The 20,597-nt window shown below is 43.7% G+C and overlaps 1 protein-coding gene across 2 annotated transcripts in view; it reads left to right on the top strand.

Moving 5' to 3' along the window:
* The first annotated feature begins 5,423 nt into the window (after positions 1-5,423).
* Positions 5,424-20,597, top strand: part of LOC104604136 (plant cysteine oxidase 2-like) — a 30,884-nt gene continuing 15,710 nt past the window's right edge. Inside the window, exons 1-5 of one of the 2 annotated variants that reach the window (XM_010268378.3) lie at positions 5,425-6,066; positions 8,406-8,527; positions 9,410-9,566; positions 9,649-9,852; positions 10,517-10,807. In XM_010268378.3, coding sequence (XP_010266680.1) covers positions 5,859-6,066; positions 8,406-8,527; positions 9,410-9,566; positions 9,649-9,852; positions 10,517-10,647 — 822 coding nt within the window. In that variant the 5' untranslated portion in view covers positions 5,425-5,858 and the 3' untranslated portion in view covers positions 10,648-10,807. Of the gene's footprint in view, positions 6,067-8,405; positions 8,528-9,409; positions 9,567-9,648; positions 9,853-10,516; positions 10,808-20,597 lie in introns of those variants that run through there. The other variant, XM_088898041.1, reaches the window with a different exon arrangement.

Below are 20,597 nucleotides of genomic sequence, written 5' to 3'. Positions count from 1 at the left end.
AATGAAGTTTTGAAACAAGTTCCTCAACTTCCAATTACTCTACAAGAATACATATAAAAGGAATTATAGTTGTGCATACAGTCACATGTTACACGAAAAGAAAATGAGTCAAAATTTGCTCCTGAATATGAGCTTAAACTATCTGTGCTCCCAGATACAAGCCTAAACTATCTATTAGAAAAAAAAAATCACTCAATTCGCTCCTAGGTATGAGCATAAACTATCTACAAAACTCCCTGGTATGAGTGTAAACTATTTGACTTCATAAACATTCACCTTGTAAAGTAACTCAAAGTTTGCTCCTAGATACGAGCCTAAAATGTCTACAAGACTCTAAGGCATGAGTATGAACTACTTTACTCAAAGTTTGCTCCCAGATACAAGCATAAGCTGTCTGCAAGACTCCTGAGTATGAGTATAAACTATTCAATTTCTAAAGTAACTCAAAGTTTGCTCTCGGATGCGAATATAAACTGTCTGCAAGACTCTTGAGTATGAATATAAATTATTCAACTTCCAAAATAACTCAAATTATGCTCTCAGACATAAGCCTAAACTATCTACAAAGCCCCAAATCATTAGTACAAATCACTTCATAAACTGCATTATGACTTGATCCCTCTAAGGGTACGTAGGCAACCTAAAAAGGTGCAATCACAAAATAAATTAACTCTCTGCTCCTAGCCCGCAAGAGTGTAAAGTTACAAAAACAACCATAACTTGGGGGGCATTTGTTGGAATATAATTTTTTTGCCCATCATGCTGGGACCTAGTGTAGGGGCCCACTAATTCTTCAGCCCAAGAAAGAGGTACTCCACTAGCCCATCAATAAATGAATGGGATTCCTAAATCGGCATATTACATTAGATGAAATCCCAACAAAAATAATTAACAAATTAGTCAGTCTAGTGGGGCCCAATTGATTGGCAATTACACTTAAATGAGGTTTCATAGAAATGCAAGAGTAGCTTAATCGGATTGATGAAATCTTTGGGGTCAACTCTTGCCAAGTGGCCTATTTAGCAAGCCTCACCAATCAATCTTGATTGGATTAAACCCAAAATCAGTGGAGAGAATCCTATTTAAGAAAAGGAAATCACACAAAAAGGCTTAAATGATCCACAAAAAAAGGAAAATTAATGGTTGGTCAATGAGCTAAATGATGCATGGGCCCACCCCTTTGCCAAATGGCATATTAAATCCAATCTATGAATTTAATTACATTTAAAAGGGGATCAAAGATTGACCACCAAATTGTCAATCTAGTGGGCCCATATTAATTACAATAGTTGGCCAAATTGAAATTTGAATTCAAATTCTTAGGCCAATTCATTTAAAGGGAGGCATTATAAATAGATAAAGGTATAATAGCAAAGCCCTCTTGGAAGCTCTAGCCCTCCATCGGTCTTTCTCCCATTCGGCTTCCCCCTTTCAATCACTGGTTTCGTCTTCGACCACTTTCATTGCTTTTGAAAAGGAAGGAGAGGAAACAGGATGCACTAAGATCAAGGAATGAAGAAGAAAGACTCCAATTCTTCAACTGCCGAATCATCGAAGTTGCTACAACTTCGTACCGTATCAAATGGGAAAATTTTGATTTTCAAATTCCTGTGATCTAAAAGACTTCTGTCAATTCTACAGGCGAGGATATTGCTTTCAAATGTAAACGTTTTAATTATTGATTAAGCGTGAGTAAATTTTCGCTCATACAGGGTTGGGCGTTATTTGCTTCTCATAATTGCAAGTTCTAGTTGCGGTTCGAATTTTGTCCAAGACAAGAGAATTAGAGGGTTTTCTTTGCCAAAAAAAAAAGAGTTTGTATCCCACTTAAATTTCTGCAAAAAAAAAAAATTAAATTTCTTTGGATTTATCCACATTAATTTTTGTGCTCCAAATTTAGCACGAAATTTGTGTTTACAAAGCCATATTGTGTTGGTCAAGGACTTCTTGAATTTCATCACCCTTAATTGCATAGGACATTCTCTCTCCTCATGAAGGGCGGTACATTCTATATCGTGCACTTACTCACACGCCCCCATGCACGAATCACCATAGCTAATAAGGGTGTCAATGGACCGGTTTTGGAACAGACCCCGTCCGGTCCAAAATCAATTTGGACGGATTGGATGGACCAAAAAGACATAGTGGATTGGACCAATCTGGTCCTAAATATTTATTAGATTGGACTGGACCTGGTCCATCCGTAATAAATTTATATTGGATTTGATTGGATTAAGTCAATATCTGATCCATTGATATAAGATAAGAATATAGATGTTAATGGACCAGGTTTGGGTTGAAACCAATCTAAATTAAAATGAATTTGAACAAATTGAAAGGTCCAAATTAACATTGAATTGGACCGGTCCAAAATAGTCCAAATTATTCATTGGGTTTGATTTGACTTGGTCCATTTGTAATGAACTCACATTGGACAAGATCGGATTGGACCAAATCCAGTCCACTCGACACCCCTAGTAGCTAATGCATACATGCTTAGAACCCTTAATTAGGGTATAAGTAATTGTACATTTAAACTACAACTCATAGACAAGGCATCCATGATACCTCAAGTCTAAGGATCTTGTTCTTTAACAAACACCCACACATTTGTTTTAGTCTCTCCATACAAATGATTTGAGATTTATCAACCCCATTAAGGCAAGCAAACATGTGCTAACCTATTTGGATCATCAAAGTCCTCTTGGTGATCCTTCAACTAGGAATTGTTTAAAAATTATGTACCAAAAAGAGTATATCTCAAATTCTTAACATGTTTAAAAATATACATTCTTGACATAGATTCTAAAGACTATTTATGTAGATAAAAGAGAAGACATGAATGATATTAATAAAACACGAATACTCTACTTCTAATGAATTTCACATGATTAGGTTTAAGTTTAGGGCACCTAATTAACTAGGGGTGCAAGTTGGGCGGGTTAGGCCGGATTTATGGTCAATCCAAGCCCAGCCCTAAAATTTGGGCTTAAGGCCCGAGCCCGAGGTCAGGTCTGATTTTTCCAATCCGAGTCCAACCCACCCTATAATTTGATGCATTCGAATTGAGCTCAGGCTCGGGGCGGGCTCGGATTGGTCAATGAACCCACTCTAAAATTATACATATATAAATGTATTTATACAAATATATATACATGTATTTATGTATGTATGTATGTAAATATGTATGCAAAATATCTATACAAAAATTATATATGCAAATATGTATGTATATATATGTAAATATGTATGCAAATTTTACATATATACACATATATGTATAAATGTATACAATTGGATCGGGTTTAGGCTACCTAAGGGCTAGACCCGAGTCCAGCCCGAAAAATAAAAAAACCCGACTTCTTGGACCCAAGGACCAAAAATCCAAGCCCAACCCATGTAAAATTCCGAATTGGAACGATTCAGGCTTGGACTGAGCCCACCCAAATTGCACCCCTATAATTAACAAAAGCTACCCAAATTATTGTGGGACTGAAATGCTCCTCTCAATGTATAAAACCCAAAGGTAACTCTAATCTTGAAAATCCAATTAATGGTTCATTCGTTTTTTAGACTAAAAGGGGATTCATATTCTTTTTTTAGATTAATGTGGAATCGATGGAATTTTTTTCTAGTAATACCCATTTTTTACCCACCTGCGAAAGTTGTCAATAATTAAATGAAACAAAATTACCTTTTAATATCATTATCTTATTTACCTAAAAAATAAAATAACATGAATAAATACAATTACACTTAAATAAATAACTTCCCAAAAAACCAACGGGCCTAAAAGCATTAACATCGGATAACTCTAATCTTGAAAATCCTAAAAAAATGATTGAGTAGGATTCGTTTGGACCGGGTCCCTATTTTTCATTAGAGGCAAACTATAGGGCCCACTTATCTATAAAGGCCACGTGTCTCCAAACCCATTATCATGATAATATTTTGTTTGGTTCATGAACATTTGCCACCCAACTACCAGGGCAGATATTGTTGGGAAAAGCTGTTAGATCGGTGTGGGCACAGGTTTGCCCTGATGGAAGCCGATCTCGGTTGTTGGATTGTGCTTTACACGTATGCTCACAACTGCACCTTCCAAATATTAACGTTGGATTAGAATATTTCATCAAAGCCAACAAATTCTCCCTTGATCCAATGATTTCAGGTGGGCCCTGATAAAATACGTTATCCTCCTCATCCTCTGGTGGGCCCCATCAAAACCCCTTTCATTGGACGGGCTAAAGTGGGAAGTACCATGTTCCGCTGTAGACCCTGATAATGGTCCCTTCTCAGACATTGATTTTGACACATCAGAAGTTATAAGGACGATACTCTGCCACGTGTCTTTCCAACAGAAGTCTACCCACCGACTTTCCATTTGGAATCTTTTGTGGGATCCATCAATAATACAAGTTATATTCTGAAAACCGTGAAATACAATACTAACCGGTGTAATGTCTAGATTAGATTTCGGAAAAGTATCTCCAAATTGCTCAACCCTCACCGTTAGATGCGAATCTACTGGTAGCAAATATGATGTATTCAATTTTCTCTGTATTTTGTCACATTTCATCATTTCTGATACTAAGATACGGCAACCGAGGGGAGATGGCGACCACGTGGATTTGGATTGTAGTATGCATGCAATTGACAGTTAATAATGCAAAGCACGTGCCACGTCATCACTTATCTTCTAGAGGAAATCAAATAGTCACGTGCAAATTTCTGCCACAAGTGGATATCTGCGTGAAGACCGATTCGGACACGTGGCTAACCACAAAAAAACGTGGATGTCGCATGAAGACACGACACATAACTGTTAGTTGTCTAAAGTACCCTTGGGCTCACCTTTCCGGAACCCCAGGGTATTTTCAGCATCCTGCGCGCGCACACTGTTTTTCCTTTAACCATCAACCAACTAAACCCTGTGGGTCCCACCAGGTATTCGGTTCCCGGACACACCAACCGCCAGATCCGCTGACCTTGTCTTCTCCCTCCGGAGTCCCGTCTTTTTCTCCCTTACGTCGTCAGACCGACCCGGGACCCACAACGCAAATGATCTTATTGAGCACCACGTGTACGAGGGGATGACGACTCCGCTTTTACTGGACCCGATCGGACCGGCAACATTCTGTAGTACTACCCTCGTACAGAACTCCTCCTTGTCTGATGCTGCCAAACCTAACCCGAACAGGGGTAGTTTCGGTCAATGAAAGATGTAATTTTACATTAATGCCCCCATCGTACTGATCCCACCCAGGCTCCGGCGTTGAATTGGTGGGGCCACACAACACGTTGCGACTTGCGGGGAATAAAATCTTGGTAGGCTGCGAGGGGCAATTTGGTAATATTACGAACCGGTCTCAAAACCAGGGACGGGTCAAGAAAATATTGGGGGCGGGAGGGAAAACAGCTTCGAAAAAATTTTCAACGGGAGAGTGGCCGAGTGGGACGGCCTTCCTCGCTGGCCTCTTTGAGATAATTCTCTCTCTCTCTCTCTTTCTCGGACAAGCTCATGGCCCCTGGTTTTCTTCTCCAGCTCTGGTTATATAATCTAAAGTCTCCGTACATTTTTATCATTTGGACAGCAAATCCCAACTCCTCTGGATCATTTATCTATAGCTTCTGGATTATTTATCTACAGCTTCTGGATCAGAAGAATACAAGAGGAGGAAGGTTCTTCAGCCGCATAGAATCTGAAGGAAATCGGAGAATTTGGTTCGTGCGTCTTGGATGAAGGATAGAGAATAGTAAAGGGGTTGTGGGTTTTGGAATTCGGGGTGTTTGGTGTGTGGGTTTGTGGGTGTTTTTGGAGAGGAAGTGGTGGGATAGGGATAGTACGTTCTGGTTTGATGATGACAATTGAGGCAGGGTTCGTCGAGAATAAGAGGGACAAGGTTGGGCGTCCGAATAATAAGATGATTAGGAAGAAGAAGAAATGCATGAGACCCAAGCGTCGTCGCGTGCTGCAGAAGCTGTTCTTGTCGTGCCGGGAGGTGTTCAAGGGTCCTGGAACCGTGCCTCTGCCTCGAGATGTGCAGAAGCTGTGCCACATTCTCAGTAAGTCTTGCCAATTCGCTCCTTATTCGTTGGAGTCATGATTTTGTTTTTTTTCTTTTCGACTTTTGGTCTTGGTTTTGGGTGTTTAGCTCGGAAACGTTTGTAGAATTGCCTGGCCAAACAAAGATTTCTCTTGTTTGTGTTGTTTGATTGTATGTGATGGGATCGGGAAGTTTTGTCTGAGATGCTTGGCTCTCAGATCAGAGCTCAATAGCAGAGGTTGAGCACGCTGGATTGTCTGACGAATACATTATAGCAGAAAAGCACGTATACATTTATTAGGATAGATGAATTGCCCGTTTCTGGATATACTTTCTGTTCAAAATTGCGTTCAAGCGTGTCTTTCTAACCAAACTGAACTTATCTCGCTGATTCATAAATGTCTTGAAATGCTAAGCCAAACTTCAGTACTTCATCATGGTGCAGTAGGTTGGAATTGGATTGGGTCTATCTTTTATTTGTAGAAGTATCAGTTTTCTTTTCTTTCCTCTTTTTCCTTTACTGAGAACAGGAAATTAGTGCAACTTGTTTGTGTTCTTTCTGAATCCCGCTTGCAGAAAGGAAGAAGGGAAAAAAATCTAGTAAGGGGATTTTTAATATATATATATATATAAGGAAAGACAGAGAACCCATTATCTGCAGTGGACATATTCATTAATATATTCATCCTGTCATCTCTCACTTTCCTTTTTTACAGCGTCCAGATACATTTGTGATGCAGTCATCTGTAAAAAGAATCTAGAAGTGTTTTAAATGCTATTGTGGAATGACAAATGAACCTGTCTTTGTAATGAATGTCTGCAATTTCTTTTCCTAACAAAGCGAGGTTATAAATTGCTGGCTATTTCTTCTTCTTTTCCAACTTACTAATTAAGAAAATTAGTAATGATGGGCGTTTGCAGTTTCCTTTTCATCTCTCCCTTTCCTTGCACAGCGTCCAGATACACTTGTGATGTAGTGGTCTGTAAAAGGAATCTAGAAGTGTTTTAAATGCTATTGTAGAATGACAAATGAACCCTTCTTTGTAATGAATGTCTGCAAATTCTTTTTCCTAACAAAGTGGGGTTATAAATTGCTGATTGTTTCTTCTTCTTTTCCAACTTACTAATTCAGGAATGTAGTAATAATGGACATTCGCAATTTCCTTTTCACCTATTAGTTAGAATTAGGAATTGCTTGAATTCTCATTCTTTGACTTAAGAACTTATCATAGTTGTAGAGCTGAAAACTACATCAAAAGTTCCTTGTTGGCCATCCTTATGTGGTTGATTTGGATCGACAGATAGAACACAACTTTCTGTAGTTAAGATCTCTTAGCTTCCTATAATGATTTCCGATGTTGCTCAGCTGTGTTTTGTTGCAGTGCAATTTTATTTGCACCAGTACAAATGCATGGAAGTGCAAATGAAAAGAATGCAAATTCTGGTTTAATTTTGTTTCGGTTTTACTTTATTCTGCTTCAGGTCTTATTTTACTTCATGTGTACTGCAATCAAACTAAATAAGGTAAATTTTGAAATAAAAATAAATAATAATTTGCACCGAAATCATTTGCACTACCATGACCATGATTTTGCAGCAGTGCAAATAATTTCACATTGCAACCAAACACAGCATAGTGCAAATGATTTGCACCACCAGGTATAAAGTTTTCAGTCAAGTTGCAGAATGTGATATATAGGTATGCCCATGAGCGTATCTGCTTAACCCTTGTTTATCATTCAGCCAAAAAATTAAAAAGAAAAGAAAGAGGACAGTACAATGCAAATTGAGTTCATGTTAATTGAAAGGAAATTACACATAGGGATTATGAACCCTATTTTTTAGTTCTATATGCAAATTGAGTTACAAATAAACAGTATTTCAGTCCCATATTTACAAGGAGCATAATTAGATTTCCATATTGCTTAAGCAATGAGCCTCCAAAATGTTGAGGCAGTCACCTGGTTTATGCCTAGGCAATGCTTTAACCGCACTGACTTGCTCGTGGAGTGTAGTGATTCAAAAGGAAAGTCTGCTTCTCTGATGTTTTTCTATGTAAAAAGTGTTTCAATTATTTTACAAAATCCCATTGACTCAGTCCACCACTCATCAACGAAAATGCTTGAAGCCTTGAACCATTGGCCTATTCAGTCGGTTACCAGGTTTTTATATTATTTTTTCTTTAAAGTTTTTATGTTGATGATATCATGGGTTGACCCTTATACCTGGATGCTTGAATTGAAGAACAGTTCAACCTTGGACTGGGTTTTAAAACATTGACTGGATGATTGTGTTCTTAAAGTTCATGTTCTTTTGTACAAGGAAGGCTGACATAAATGTTTTTGTCTAATGTTGCAGACAGAATGAAACCTGAAGATGTAGGGCTTAGCAAGGATCTTCTTTTCTTCCAGCCTGGAAGAGAAGTTAAGGGAACTCCAAGAATCATGTGCACAACCATATACAAGTGCAAAAATTTTTCGGTAAGGCCAGCCAATTCTATTCTTTAGTAGAATTATCTTTCTTCCAAATTTAAATGAGGGACATGGTTGTAGGTTCCAGGCAATTCTAGCTAGTTGATTGGTTACCTAGGTGATAGAATTTTACAAAAACCTCTAGGTTAATTCCTAACTTTGTATGCCAATTTGCTTGCATGTAAATTAAAAAACCATAATGTCTAAAAGACTATATTTTAAATCAATTAATTCAATATTTCAAATGCAACACTATAACAGCATTTAAAAGAGCAATTGCATTTTAACAAATTATTGACAGCAAAAGAAGCTTATAATTTAATACGTCATAGAAATTTTTTTAGGGCGCAATGAAAGGGAAAAAGAAGGGGCAAAGTCCTTTGTTCTAACATAAGAGAGTATAAAAAAGAAAAAAGCATTCTACCCTTCTCTTTAATTCTTTTTCTCTGTTATTAAAAAACATGGATCTTTTATGTTTCAACGGTAAAACTTTTAAACCAAGTATGAATAAAATACATAATATAGGATGTATTAACTATTAACACATAGTAATGTAGCTATAGCAATAATATTACAATAAGGTTCTTTCCTTGTGATTTTCTTTTGCCTGGACGGGTGCCTAATCTCATAGATGGTGTTCAGGCGAAGGTGCCTAGGTAATGAATGCCTTTACAACTATGGTAGGACAGCAGATCAGTTACTGGCAGTTCTGCTATATGGTCCATGTCCATATCTAAATTTTGGGTCAATTTTCCAGACCAAAGTCTGAGAGAGAGATGTTTACAATTCAACTACCAGTTTGATGAAAATTTTTTAGTTTGTGTCTTCACTTTTTCCAAGATCAGTACCAACTCAAAGCCTTATTTCTTTGTTTACCTTTCCTATTTGCAGTTGTGCATCTTCTTTCTTCCCCAGACTGCTGTCATCCCGCTTCATAACCACCCTGGGATGACTGTTTTTAGCAAGCTTCTCTTAGGATCAATGCACATCAAGTCATATGATTGGGCTGATTCTGACAAATTAGAGGAACCTGGACCCTCAACCAGTGGTTAGCTCTCTCTCTCTCATATACCTTATATACACATACGTAAAGGCTTGTTATCTTTAACAATTGTAGCATCAATTTGCAGTTAGACTGGCGAGGTTGAAGGCCAATGCAGTGTTCACAGCGCCATGCAATACATCTGTTTTGTATCCCACATCTGGAGGCAACATCCACGAATTCACAGCTCTAACACCATGTGCAGTTCTTGATGTGCTTGGCCCTCCTTATTCGAAAGAAGATGGCCGAGATTGCAACTACTACAAGGATTTTCCTTACTCCAGCCACTCGGGTAAGCAAAATAATGGTGATTTGTGGTTTAGTTCCATAGTTGCCTAATGTACTTGTGTCAGAGTTGATACTTGAGTTATATATAGTTTAATTGGCATTGAGAAATGACACTTGGATTCATAAACTAGATATAGAAGCATAATGTATGAGAATGGTAAATGGGATCCTCGTATCTGTATCTGCGCCTAGGATCTTAAGAAAATGGAGAGTGGTATACCCCATTTCCAATACTATATCTTCCACTGCCATTTGGTTGAAATAAACCTCATGAATCATGATGAATGTTCCATGAGGTTTTAGATGCTGGGAAACAATGTGGTTTCATTTTACTGAGGTAGAAATAAACCTCTGTTCTCACTCTTGTCAGCCTATAGGAGCAGCTGTACCAGTACCTATAGGGGTTCAAGAATTGAATCAAGGTATATCTAGGAGCAGTACCCACAAGAATCCTCTTCACACCTACCCATAGGACACCACAGCTGCAGGATATTTTGAATTTGCAAGTGGGTAGGATATCTGAATGCCTCTAATTCCTTGTATTACTAGGAAGAAGAAAGGGAAGGGAACTTGGATGCTTGTAAAAATTTTATATACTCTAAGCCATAAGCCTGACTGAAATGTCGGTCAAAATGCTAATGTTATTTTCTTCCCTTTCATATTTCCAGATGGAGATGGAGAAGAAGAGGCCAAGGAGAGAGGAAGTTCTTATGGATGGTTGGAAGAGATCGAGATGCCCGAGGACTTGATGGATGGAGTTGAGTACCTTGGTCCACCCATCAGAGAAACTAATTGTTAGATGTCCATTCTACACTGTTTAACCACACAAAATAGATCCTTTGTTTTTTTTTTTTTGGGTTCTTTCATTTGTTGGGGCATTTCAAACCTTTTCCTTGGCTCTTTGGTGTGTAGTCTCACATTTAATTTACACTCAGTATAGATTTTTTATTTTTCTTTCACGTTTCTTTTTCTTCTTGTTTTAATGTGGTTACATTATTACACGACGTATTTGATGGATTCTCTTTGAGAAATCGGTGCTATTGGATAGTTGTTGCCAAGGTTTAGGTTTAAACTATCGATATGTTTCGGCCAAAACCATAAGACCTTTGCTCTTATAAACTGGAGAACAGTCTGTATTGTTAAGAATGAAGGAGGGCTAGGACTAAGAAAAATGTTCCAAGTCAGGCCTGCCAAAATCATAACCTCTGGGCTCAGTTGTCACGTTGTACAAAAGAAATATCTAAAAAAGGAGGGATTCTTAGAACATAAAACCGCATCTTTGGTCTCTTGGGGCATGGAAGAAAATTAATCAACAAAAAAGTTAACCTAAAATATGGCATAATGTGGGTCCAATTGATAGGCCCACGATGTAGTCAGTGACAGAGAATGGACTCAAGCTTTGCTACAACAAAAAGTCATTCACCAAGTAAAACCAGATAATAATTGTTGGGATCAGACAAAATTAAGAGAAGTATGTCCTCAAGAGATGGAATTGTTTGGGGAGAATTACAACCAAAATATAATACCTGAAATAAAAAATTATTCTGTCTAGAAAAAAAATCAATATTTTCTTGTGGATTCTTCTCTTAAATAGAATTACAACCAAAATAACTCCTGATAAAAAATATTGCATAATAGCAAAACAGGTAAATATGGAGAAAATTGGACCCCAAATTGCTAAAAAATTAGAAAGGCATGAAGGGGGATACTAAATGCTTGGTGGAGAAGTATGATGCAAGAGAAAGTGGAAGAATCTGATGTTGCGCGATCTGGACACTCTTAGCTGGAGGACGCTTGGCTCTTAACTGGCGACGGACGGTATTTGAGAAGAAGAAGGTGAAGGATTCCTGGGGAGTTCACCCGGTGGGAATACTCTGATGCTTAAGTTAGAACACTCGAAAGAGTTGTAAAGGATGCAAAGAGAGCTAAGAGTGCAGATAACGCTAGATCAGTAAATTCAAGGTTAATTCAAGATACAAGATACTTTTGCCCTTTCTACCTAGGGCCTTTAAATGCAGATGTTCTTGTCAAATCGGGCGTAACCGCCACTGGCTCTCTGTTGCAGCCGTTATTTGCCAGGGCTGTGCTGGTAACTATTGCAGAGTACTGCCCAATCGGATGAGAGACACGACCCAGAAAAGACAGACACGCCACCACCTGTTGAGAGACGTGGGTGCAGTATGCTGGGTTGGCAGGGACTGCGCCGTCAATCAGGAGACGTGATGTAGTCTGACGGGTCCGGTGTCGTAAGATAAAAAGCTTCCTGAGAACGCCGTGTCGCTTAACAGTGAGCTGCTTTGTAGCGAGCTATCCCATAGCGAGCTGCCCTGTAGCGAGCTATCCCATAGCGAACTGCCTTGTAGCGAGCTCCTAGATGTGTCTCGAGGTGATTCCGCCTGAAGTTGCCTTTGGGGCAGTCTTCTTGCCTAAGTATTGGAGCGAGCTGGGAGCCAGCTCGCAAGCTGTGATAGACTTGTCTTGGAGTATTCCCTTTCCACATACCGGGGTCCATGAGCTCGCGTTGTAGCGAGTTCATTCCATTGCGAGTTTTAATGTAGCGAGCTGTCCTGCGAGGACCTTAACGAACTCGCTACTCAGTCGTAGTTAGGCTGTCATGCTGAGTTGTTGCTTATGTTGAGTCACGTCCACGTGTCGCCTTCTTAGGAGGTCGGGTCAAATCACCCTCCATCAATTGCCCTCCACTCCTCGGGCTAAGGATTCCACTTTGGCACGAGGAGTTCATGGAGTGTGACGGGTGGATTTGACCTGAAATTCAAACTTGATTGACCAATCGCATTAAATACACACGCGGATGTCAGACGACTTTTGGACTTTTCGAACGCCAAAAAGCGCGCGAAAACGACTCTCACCTCCGGAAGTCGTGTAGCCGACATTACCTTAATCATGGAAGACGTGCAGCCAGTCACATTTCAGTTTCAGAAGACGTGCGGTCAGCTTGACTGCGAACCGTCAGATTCGCCTTAATTTGAGCCGTCGGTTTGTGGGCACAGTTGCTATAAATAGGAGGGCCCCAGGCCTCATTTCCTACACGCCAACTTGCCTTGCCTTCAGATTCTGAGGTCGCGCCTTCACCTAGCTGCTTGAGCTCTTCTCCTGTTCACACCGTCTTTTTGTTTCATCTCTTCCCTGGTGAGTCTTATCACTTTGTCAGTATGTCTGGGTATCCGTACAACGTCTTTCCCCAGGGCGGTAACCAAGATGATGCCCCCTCGAGCTCAGGGGGAGCTTGGGGGCAGGCTCTAGAGGCTCGGGAGGCCTCCGACGAGACGGCTTCCACCTCCCGGGGCAAAGAGCCAGATAGCTTTGGTCCTTCCTCCATGTCGATGGAGAGACTTAGGACCTTGGTTTTTCGATTTAACCTCCCTAGAAACCTCATCTATAGTCTCCCATCCGGTGACTACCCTTGGGAACACGGTCACGATGAGATTGTGATCTTCTAGGAGCAGCTCATCGCTAGCCTCCGTCTTCCTCTGCATCCTCTGATAGTGGAGGTTTTAAACCATTTTAACGTTACTATAGACCAGCTTCACCCCAACTCAATCCGAAATGTAGTTGGGACAATTTCTTTATTTTATGAATACCGTCTTTCTCTTAACCTCGACATCTTCTCCACCATCCTTTCCATCAAGAATGCTTCCCCCAGAGCGCCTCCAGAAAGGCACTCCTATTATTTTTTTCCCCGTCCCGGCTTCAAGCTCCTGCACGAGCTGTCGAACAGGATCCCGGCCTGTAAGTGGAACTATTTTGTAGTTCGCAACCCCGAAGGGTGGCCCTTCCCAACTCACTAGAGGGCCGCCATCCAAGATTCGGGTGTTGACTTGGTTCCCAAAGTTCGAGAAATGCTGCAATTCTGGGCAGCGGTTGGCTTCCATTGGTCGGACTACTTGACCGAAGACAAGCTCGCGCAGGCCGGCCTGAGCCCTAGTAGGTTGCCTTTTAGGTCGCGCAATGCCTTGTAAAATTTTTTTTTTTTTACTGGACTAATGCCTTGTGATTTTTGGCAGCCATCATGTCTGCTGTAGATGTGTGTCACCTTCTGTCCAGCAACCAGAAGCGTAGGGCGAAGAGGTTGCGCCCTGACCGAGCTTCCACTTTCGGGAGCGCTAAGTTCGAGGCTACTGACCCAACCTTCGTTCCTCCACCGCCTGAGGTCCCACCGGTCCCGTTCGAGGGAGTAGCAACGGAAGGTGGCGCAGAAGAGCACGAGGTCCCAGCACAAGGGCAGTTCCCTCCGCCTGAGTAGTCCCACCCCTTCGCTTTCCCGCGGTTTCCTACTAGAGGGTGGGAAAGCGTCACCGACTTCACTGTGGCTTCGCGAAGGAGCCGAAAGGCGGTCTCCCACGAGGAGGTCGCCAGTTGGGGAGGGATGGACCCCAAGTAGCTCGCCAAACTAGCCTCCACTCACTGCATGGTGGTAAGTGGCTACTTTTCCCTTCTTCTTCTTCTTTTTTCTTTTCTCTTTTCTTTTGACCTCGGCCTTTTGTTGGCAGGTGAACTCCGCCATCTACGCCATGGCCCTCCAGACCAACATTCACTCCGGTGACGCTCTCGCTCAAAGGTCAACTGTGCAGAAGCTCTAGGGCGAGCTCTATCGAGCCCGAGGTGAAGTCGTTCAGGCTCGAAAGGGGAGTGAGGCCTAGGAACTGCTCATCCGGGACTAGGAGGCACAGATCGCCCAGCTATCTAAGGAGAGCGCTCGCTACTGGGAGGAGTCGTCGAGGGTGGCAGCGGAGAGGGAGCTTCTACGCCAGCAGGTCTGGGACTTGGAGTTCACGCTTCAGGATCGGACTCAGAACTTCGACACCATGGTGGAGGCTGAGCGAGCTAAGGCGGTGTGGGACTTCAAGGACTCCCAGGAGTACCACGACCTCCAGGTGGAGTACAGCTCGAGCTCCTACCATTCTGGATTTAAACTCTGCCACTGACTGGTCCGGAAGAAGTTCTCCGGGCTCAACCTTGAGGGCATAACAATGAAGGGTTTGGATCCAAGGATGGACTTGGCAAAGGAAGAGGAGCCTAACTCTCCGGAGGACGACGAGATTGTGGAGGCGGTGGATCCTTGAGGCCGGTTGTTGCTCTTCTTTTTCTTTTTTCTGAATGGATTCTGGTGGTTCCCGGGTGTTTGAACCCGGTTTTAAATATTTCTTTCTTGTTTTTTGATGAACTCTCTTGGGCGGTTGGGCCCTGCTTTTTATTTGTTTTTATTGAACTTCTCCCGGGCTGTTAAGCCCGGGTTTTTGTTTATAAAAGTTAGTAATGAAATGTTTTATCTTTTTCTGCTAAGTATTGCGTGCTCTTTACTTTCTGCCAAAGCGACTTTATCACTCGAGCTGTTAGAGCTACATACACGGAGTAGGATTTTTTGGTAGTTGTTACCCCGAGCTGTTCCTCCATACTTGGGGTAGTTTTATGGTATACCCCGAGGTGGTTATCATAGTAAGCCCGAGCTATATGCACCTAGGTTAAGTTGACGTGGGTTGTCCCTTATCGGGCTCAACTAGAATACCGAGGCAGGCTACGCTTCATAGGGCTCATGCCCGAGCTGCCTATGCCTTCGGTATTAATACTTAGCCTTTGCCAACGAAACGGTTAGGTCTTTCATAGTGCCGAGGTCTTAGTTAGCTTGGCGTTTTAGCCCTTAGGCTGAGGGAGTGATTTATAGTCCACTCTTGGAGTTCGCCCATGCCATGGAGGCGACTGGGTCTTATCGTGCCGAGGTCTATGTTAGCTCGGCATTTTGGCCCTTAGGATCTGGGAGCGACTCGTGGTCTACTCAGTAGTTCGCCTATGCCATAGAGGCGACTGGGTCTTATCGCGCCAAGGTCTACGTTAGCTCAGCATTTTGGCCCTTAGGCTCTGGGAGTGACTCTTGGTCTACTCAGTAGTTTATAGGTAATATTGCCTTAAGTTGATAATATTCTATGCCCGAGGTACTTGTTTCCCTTCTAGGGTTTCAAGCTCGTATGTTCCTTCCCCGAGCACCCGCTTTAGTCAATAGGGTCCTTCCCAATTTGGCCCGAGCTTACCAACACCGGGCTCAGGCACCATAACTTTACGAAGAACCAAGTCGCCAACGCAGAGGTTCCACTTCTTGACCCTAGCGTTATAGTACCGAGCTACTCTCTACTGGTAGGCCGCGGTCCTAATATATGCAAGGTCCCGTACTTCATCAAGGAGGTCAAGGTTGGTGCGTAGCTCGTCTTCATTTGCCTTGTCATCGTACGCTTCTAGTCGTAACGAGGGGACCTCGATCTCAGCTGGGATGACTGCTTCAGTGCCATAGGTGAGGTTGAAGGGAGTCTCGCCTGTAGCGATCTTCACTGTGGTCCAATAAGCTCATAAAACACTGGGTAGCTCGTCTGCCCATAGTCCTTTAGCTCGGTCCAGGCATGCCTTCAGTCTGCGGAGTATAGCTCTATTCGTGACTTCCGCTTGGCCGTTTGCTTGAGGGTGTGCGACTGAGGTAAAGTTCTGTCGAATTCCCATGTCTTGGCACCAGTTCTGGAATTTAATGTCCTCGAACTGCTTACCATTGCCAGAGATTAATACCCAAGGTAGCCCAAAGCGGAGCACTATACCTTTCCAAAAGAAGTTCTGTACGTTACGGGCTGTGATTGTTACGAGAGGTTTGGCTTCTACCCACTTAGTGAAATAATCAATTGCTACCACTAAGAACCTCCTCTAGCCTGTTGCTGGTGGAAACGGTCCGAGTATATCGATTCCCCACTGTGCAAAAGGCCACGGGCTGGTGAGATACTTCAGATCGGCGGCAGGTTGATGGTGGATATTGGCGTGCTTTTGGCACTTGTCACACTTCCTGACGAGCTCGATCACATCTGCTATCATTGTTGGCCAATAGTACCCCTGTCGTAGCGCTTTTTGGGCGAGGGCCCTGCCCCCCAAGTGTCCGCCGCACATGCTCTCATGGGTGTCGCGGAGCACGAGCTCGGCTTCAGAAGGTCGCAAGCAGCACAGGTAGGGGAGCGTGTAAGATCTTTGGTACAGCCATTCATCTATCATGACATATTTGGCCGCCTGACGCTCTACCCTTCTGGCGGCATTGTGATCTGCAGGGAGTGTCCCGTGTAGCAGGAAGCTCGCGAGCGGATCAATCCAGCTTGGCTCTGCTTGAACGACAGGAGCGACCTCCTCTGCCCCTCCCCCCCCCCCCCGAGAATGCTAGGCCAAGGCAGGTTCTCTATGTAAACGGTTCTCATGGTATTATCACTGGTGTTGGCTAACCGGGACAGGGTGTCGGTCTCAGCGTTCTCCAATCTCGGGATTTTCTTGATGAAGTGTGACTAGAAGTTGAGTAGGGCCTCTCTTACTTTCGCTAAATAGGCGATCATGGTTGGTTCGCGAGCTTCGTATTCGCTTGTGACTTGATTGACCACAAGTTGGGAATCACTACAGATGACGATATACTTGGCTTTCACTTCCTTGGCTAGAGCTAGCCCGGCTATTAACGCATCGTACTCCGCTTCATTGTTGGATGCCGCGAACTCGAAGCGTAGTGCGTACTCCAGTTTCGTGCCGCTTGGGCCGTACATAATGGTTCCGGCTCCGCTACCCTACTGGTTTGACGAGCCATCTACGTGAAGGATCTAGGGCTCCTCATCCCAGTTTGCACTTGGCCTAATTGGGAGAGATGCCGCACTGGTTGCTACCTCACGGTGCTCGAGTTCAATCGGCCTAGGAACTTCGGGCTCGCCCAAACTGGGGGCCTCGTGCTCGATCGGCCTGGGGACTTCAGAGCTGAAAGTGCATTCCGCGACGAAGTCTGCTAAGGCTTAGGCCTTGATAGCAGTTCGCGGCTTGTATTGGAGGTCGTACTCGCTGAGCTCAACGACCCACTTTGTTAGTCTATCGGAGACCTCGTGCTTGAGTAGAACTTGCCTCAGAGGTTTGTTGGTGAGGACAATGACAGTGTGAGCTTGGAAGTATGGACGGAGCTTCCGGGCTGCAATGACTAGTGCATAGGCCAGCCTTTCTATCTCTGGATATCTTGTCTTTGCTCCCTGCAATACTTTATTAACATAGTAGATAGGTCGTTGGACCCGATCTACCTCTTCTATCAATACCGAGCTGACCACTTCGTCACTTGCCAAGAGGTACAGCTCTAAAACATCACCCTCCTCGGGCCGGGTTAAGACCGGTATACTAGCGAGGTACTTTTTGAGCTCGTCAAATGCGAGCTGGCACTCTTCGGTCCATTCAAAACCTTTGCTCTTAATTGCCTTAAAGAAAGGCAGGCAGCGATCTGCCGACTTGGACATGAAGCGGCTCAGAGAAGCTATTCGGCCATTCAGCTTCTGAACCTCCTTCAGTTTTCGGGGTGATCTCATGTCTAGGATGGCCTTTATTTTGTCTGGGTTGCCTTCAATGTCGTGCCGGTTAATGATGTATCCCAGGAATCTACCCGAGGTAACACCGAAGACACACCTATTGGGGTTCAATTTCATGTTAAATTTACGTAAAATTTCGAAAACTGAATGCAAGTCTTGTATTAAATCATGCGAAAATTGGGTCTTGACAACCATGTCGTCTACATAGCATTCTATTTTTCTGCCAATCAATGGCTCAAACAATTTATTCACAAGTCACTGAAAGGTTGCCCCAGCATTTTTCAATCCAAAGGGCATGACCTTGTAATAGTACAGGCCGAGCTCGGTTATAAAGGCAGTCTTTTCTTCATCAGCCGGGTCCATCCTGATCTGGTTGTAGCCCGAATAGGCGTCTAGGAAGCTCAGCAACTCGTTCCCTGAGGTCGTGTCCACTAGACAGTCGATCCTGGGGAGTGGGAAGCAGTCCTTTGGGCAAGCTCGATTCAGGTCGGTGTAGTCGACGCACATGAGCCATTTACCGTTATCCTTTTTTACCAGAACGGGATTGGCCACCCAGCTCGGGTAGTGGACTTCCCTGATAAAGTTGGCTGCGAGGAGCTTCCCGACCTCCTCGTCGATTGCCCTCCATCGCTCTGGGGCTAAGTTGCGTTTCTTCTATCTAACGGGCCTAACTACAGGATCAGTATTAAACTTGTGAGTTATGATGTTGGGGTCTATGCCGGGCATCTTTGCCGCGGACCATGCAAAAACATCTAAATTTTCAAGTAAAAAGCGTACCAATTGAGATCGCAGGGGCTCCTATATGGAAGCACCGATCTGAAGTGTCCGAGTTGGATCCTCTGCCGATGCCGGGATGGAAACAGTCTCTTCTGTGGGTGCAACTCGCTCATCGCACTGCTCCGTAGGTTGCTCCAACTTGAGGTCGTCGACCACCTTGGCTTTCCCTTTGAGGGCGGCGACGTAGCACTTGCGAGACTCAAGCTGGTCACCTCGCGCTGTCCCGATTCCGAAGTCTGTGGGGAACTTCATCGCCAAGTAGTAAGTGGAGACCACTGCACGTAGGGCATGGGTGATCGGCTGACCTACCATGGCATTGTACGGGGAGGGGGTTGCGACCACTAAGAAGTCGTGGTTGAGCCTCACAATGCTAGGCCAGGTGCCAACTTTCATAGGTACTGTAATCTTTCCCAAGGGCCTGACTTCCTCTCCGTTGAACCCTACCGGGGGAGTGTTCGCAGGCTTCAGGTCGCTTTCTTGGAGTTGGAGCTAGTCGAATGCTGTTTTGAAGAGGATATCTGCCGAACTATCGGAGTCGATGAGGACACGCCTGACTTCAAAGTCATTACTTTATCTTTATGACGAGCGCATCATCATGGGGGTAGTGGACCCCGTGCGCATCATCCTCCATGAAAAATATCGGATCTTCCGTCCTTGGTCGCTTCGATGGGTTCTGTTCTTCCCTGGCGGCCTCGCAAGCTGATGTCTAAGCTGCAACTGTTGTACAGCCCGCGACAATCGAACCTCCAACGATTACGTGGATGGTCCCCTGAACTGGTCTCTCTTCTGCGGGCTGCCTCTGTGGTTGCCCTACCTGCCTACTGGATTCGGGAGCATCTCTATTCTGCTCCCCCTGCCGACCTGCTTGGCTATTATTATTATTTTGTACAAAATTTTTCAAGTATCCGCGACAGATGAGCTCTTCTGTCTCGTCACAGAGGTTTTTACAATTTTCAGTGCTATGACCGTGGTCTTTATGGAAACTACAATACAAATTTTTATTCCTTACACTAGGATCGACCTTCAGCCGAGGTGGCCACTTCACATACAGGGTGTCCTTGATTGCCATAAGGATCTCGGCCCGCTTCATGTTCAGGGGCGTGTAGTCCGTTCTTTCAGCTGCTGGAGCTCGGAAAGGCTGATTCGGCCTTGACCCCCGAGCTGGGTCTTTTTTCTTCTTACCGTCCCCTTGAATCGAGGACTCGCCTTCCCTTTTCCTCTTTTTGGGCGCACTTGCGCTCTTCTGGTTGATTTCCTCCTCTATCCCTATAAACTGATCCCCAAGCTTGAGGAACTCGGTCATAGTCTTGGGCTAGTTAACTACCACATGCCACTTGAATTCTTTATGAGTAATGCCTCACTTGGTCGTAGTGAGACGAACTGCGGGGTCCAGATCGGGTATTTGCAAACAAGCGTCATTGAACCGCTTGATATAACTCCGAATGGACTCCCCTTCCTTCTGGACTATGCCAAGGAGTCTATCTTGAGTTCTTGGGCACCTCTTGCTGGTGACAAAGTGGGAGGTGAAGACTTGCACGAACTGCGCCCAGCTTCTTATCGATCCAGGCACAAGGTTTTGGTACCATGTGCGGGCCACCCCTTTAAG

Source organism: Nelumbo nucifera, chromosome 2, assembly GCF_055504915.1.
Source record: "Nelumbo nucifera cultivar China Antique chromosome 2, China Antique-T2T, whole genome shotgun sequence".
NCBI lineage: Eukaryota > Viridiplantae > Streptophyta > Magnoliopsida > Proteales > Nelumbonaceae > Nelumbo > Nelumbo nucifera.
The sequence above is the reverse complement of the archived record's forward strand: the minus strand, read 5'-3'. Positions and strand labels throughout refer to the sequence as shown.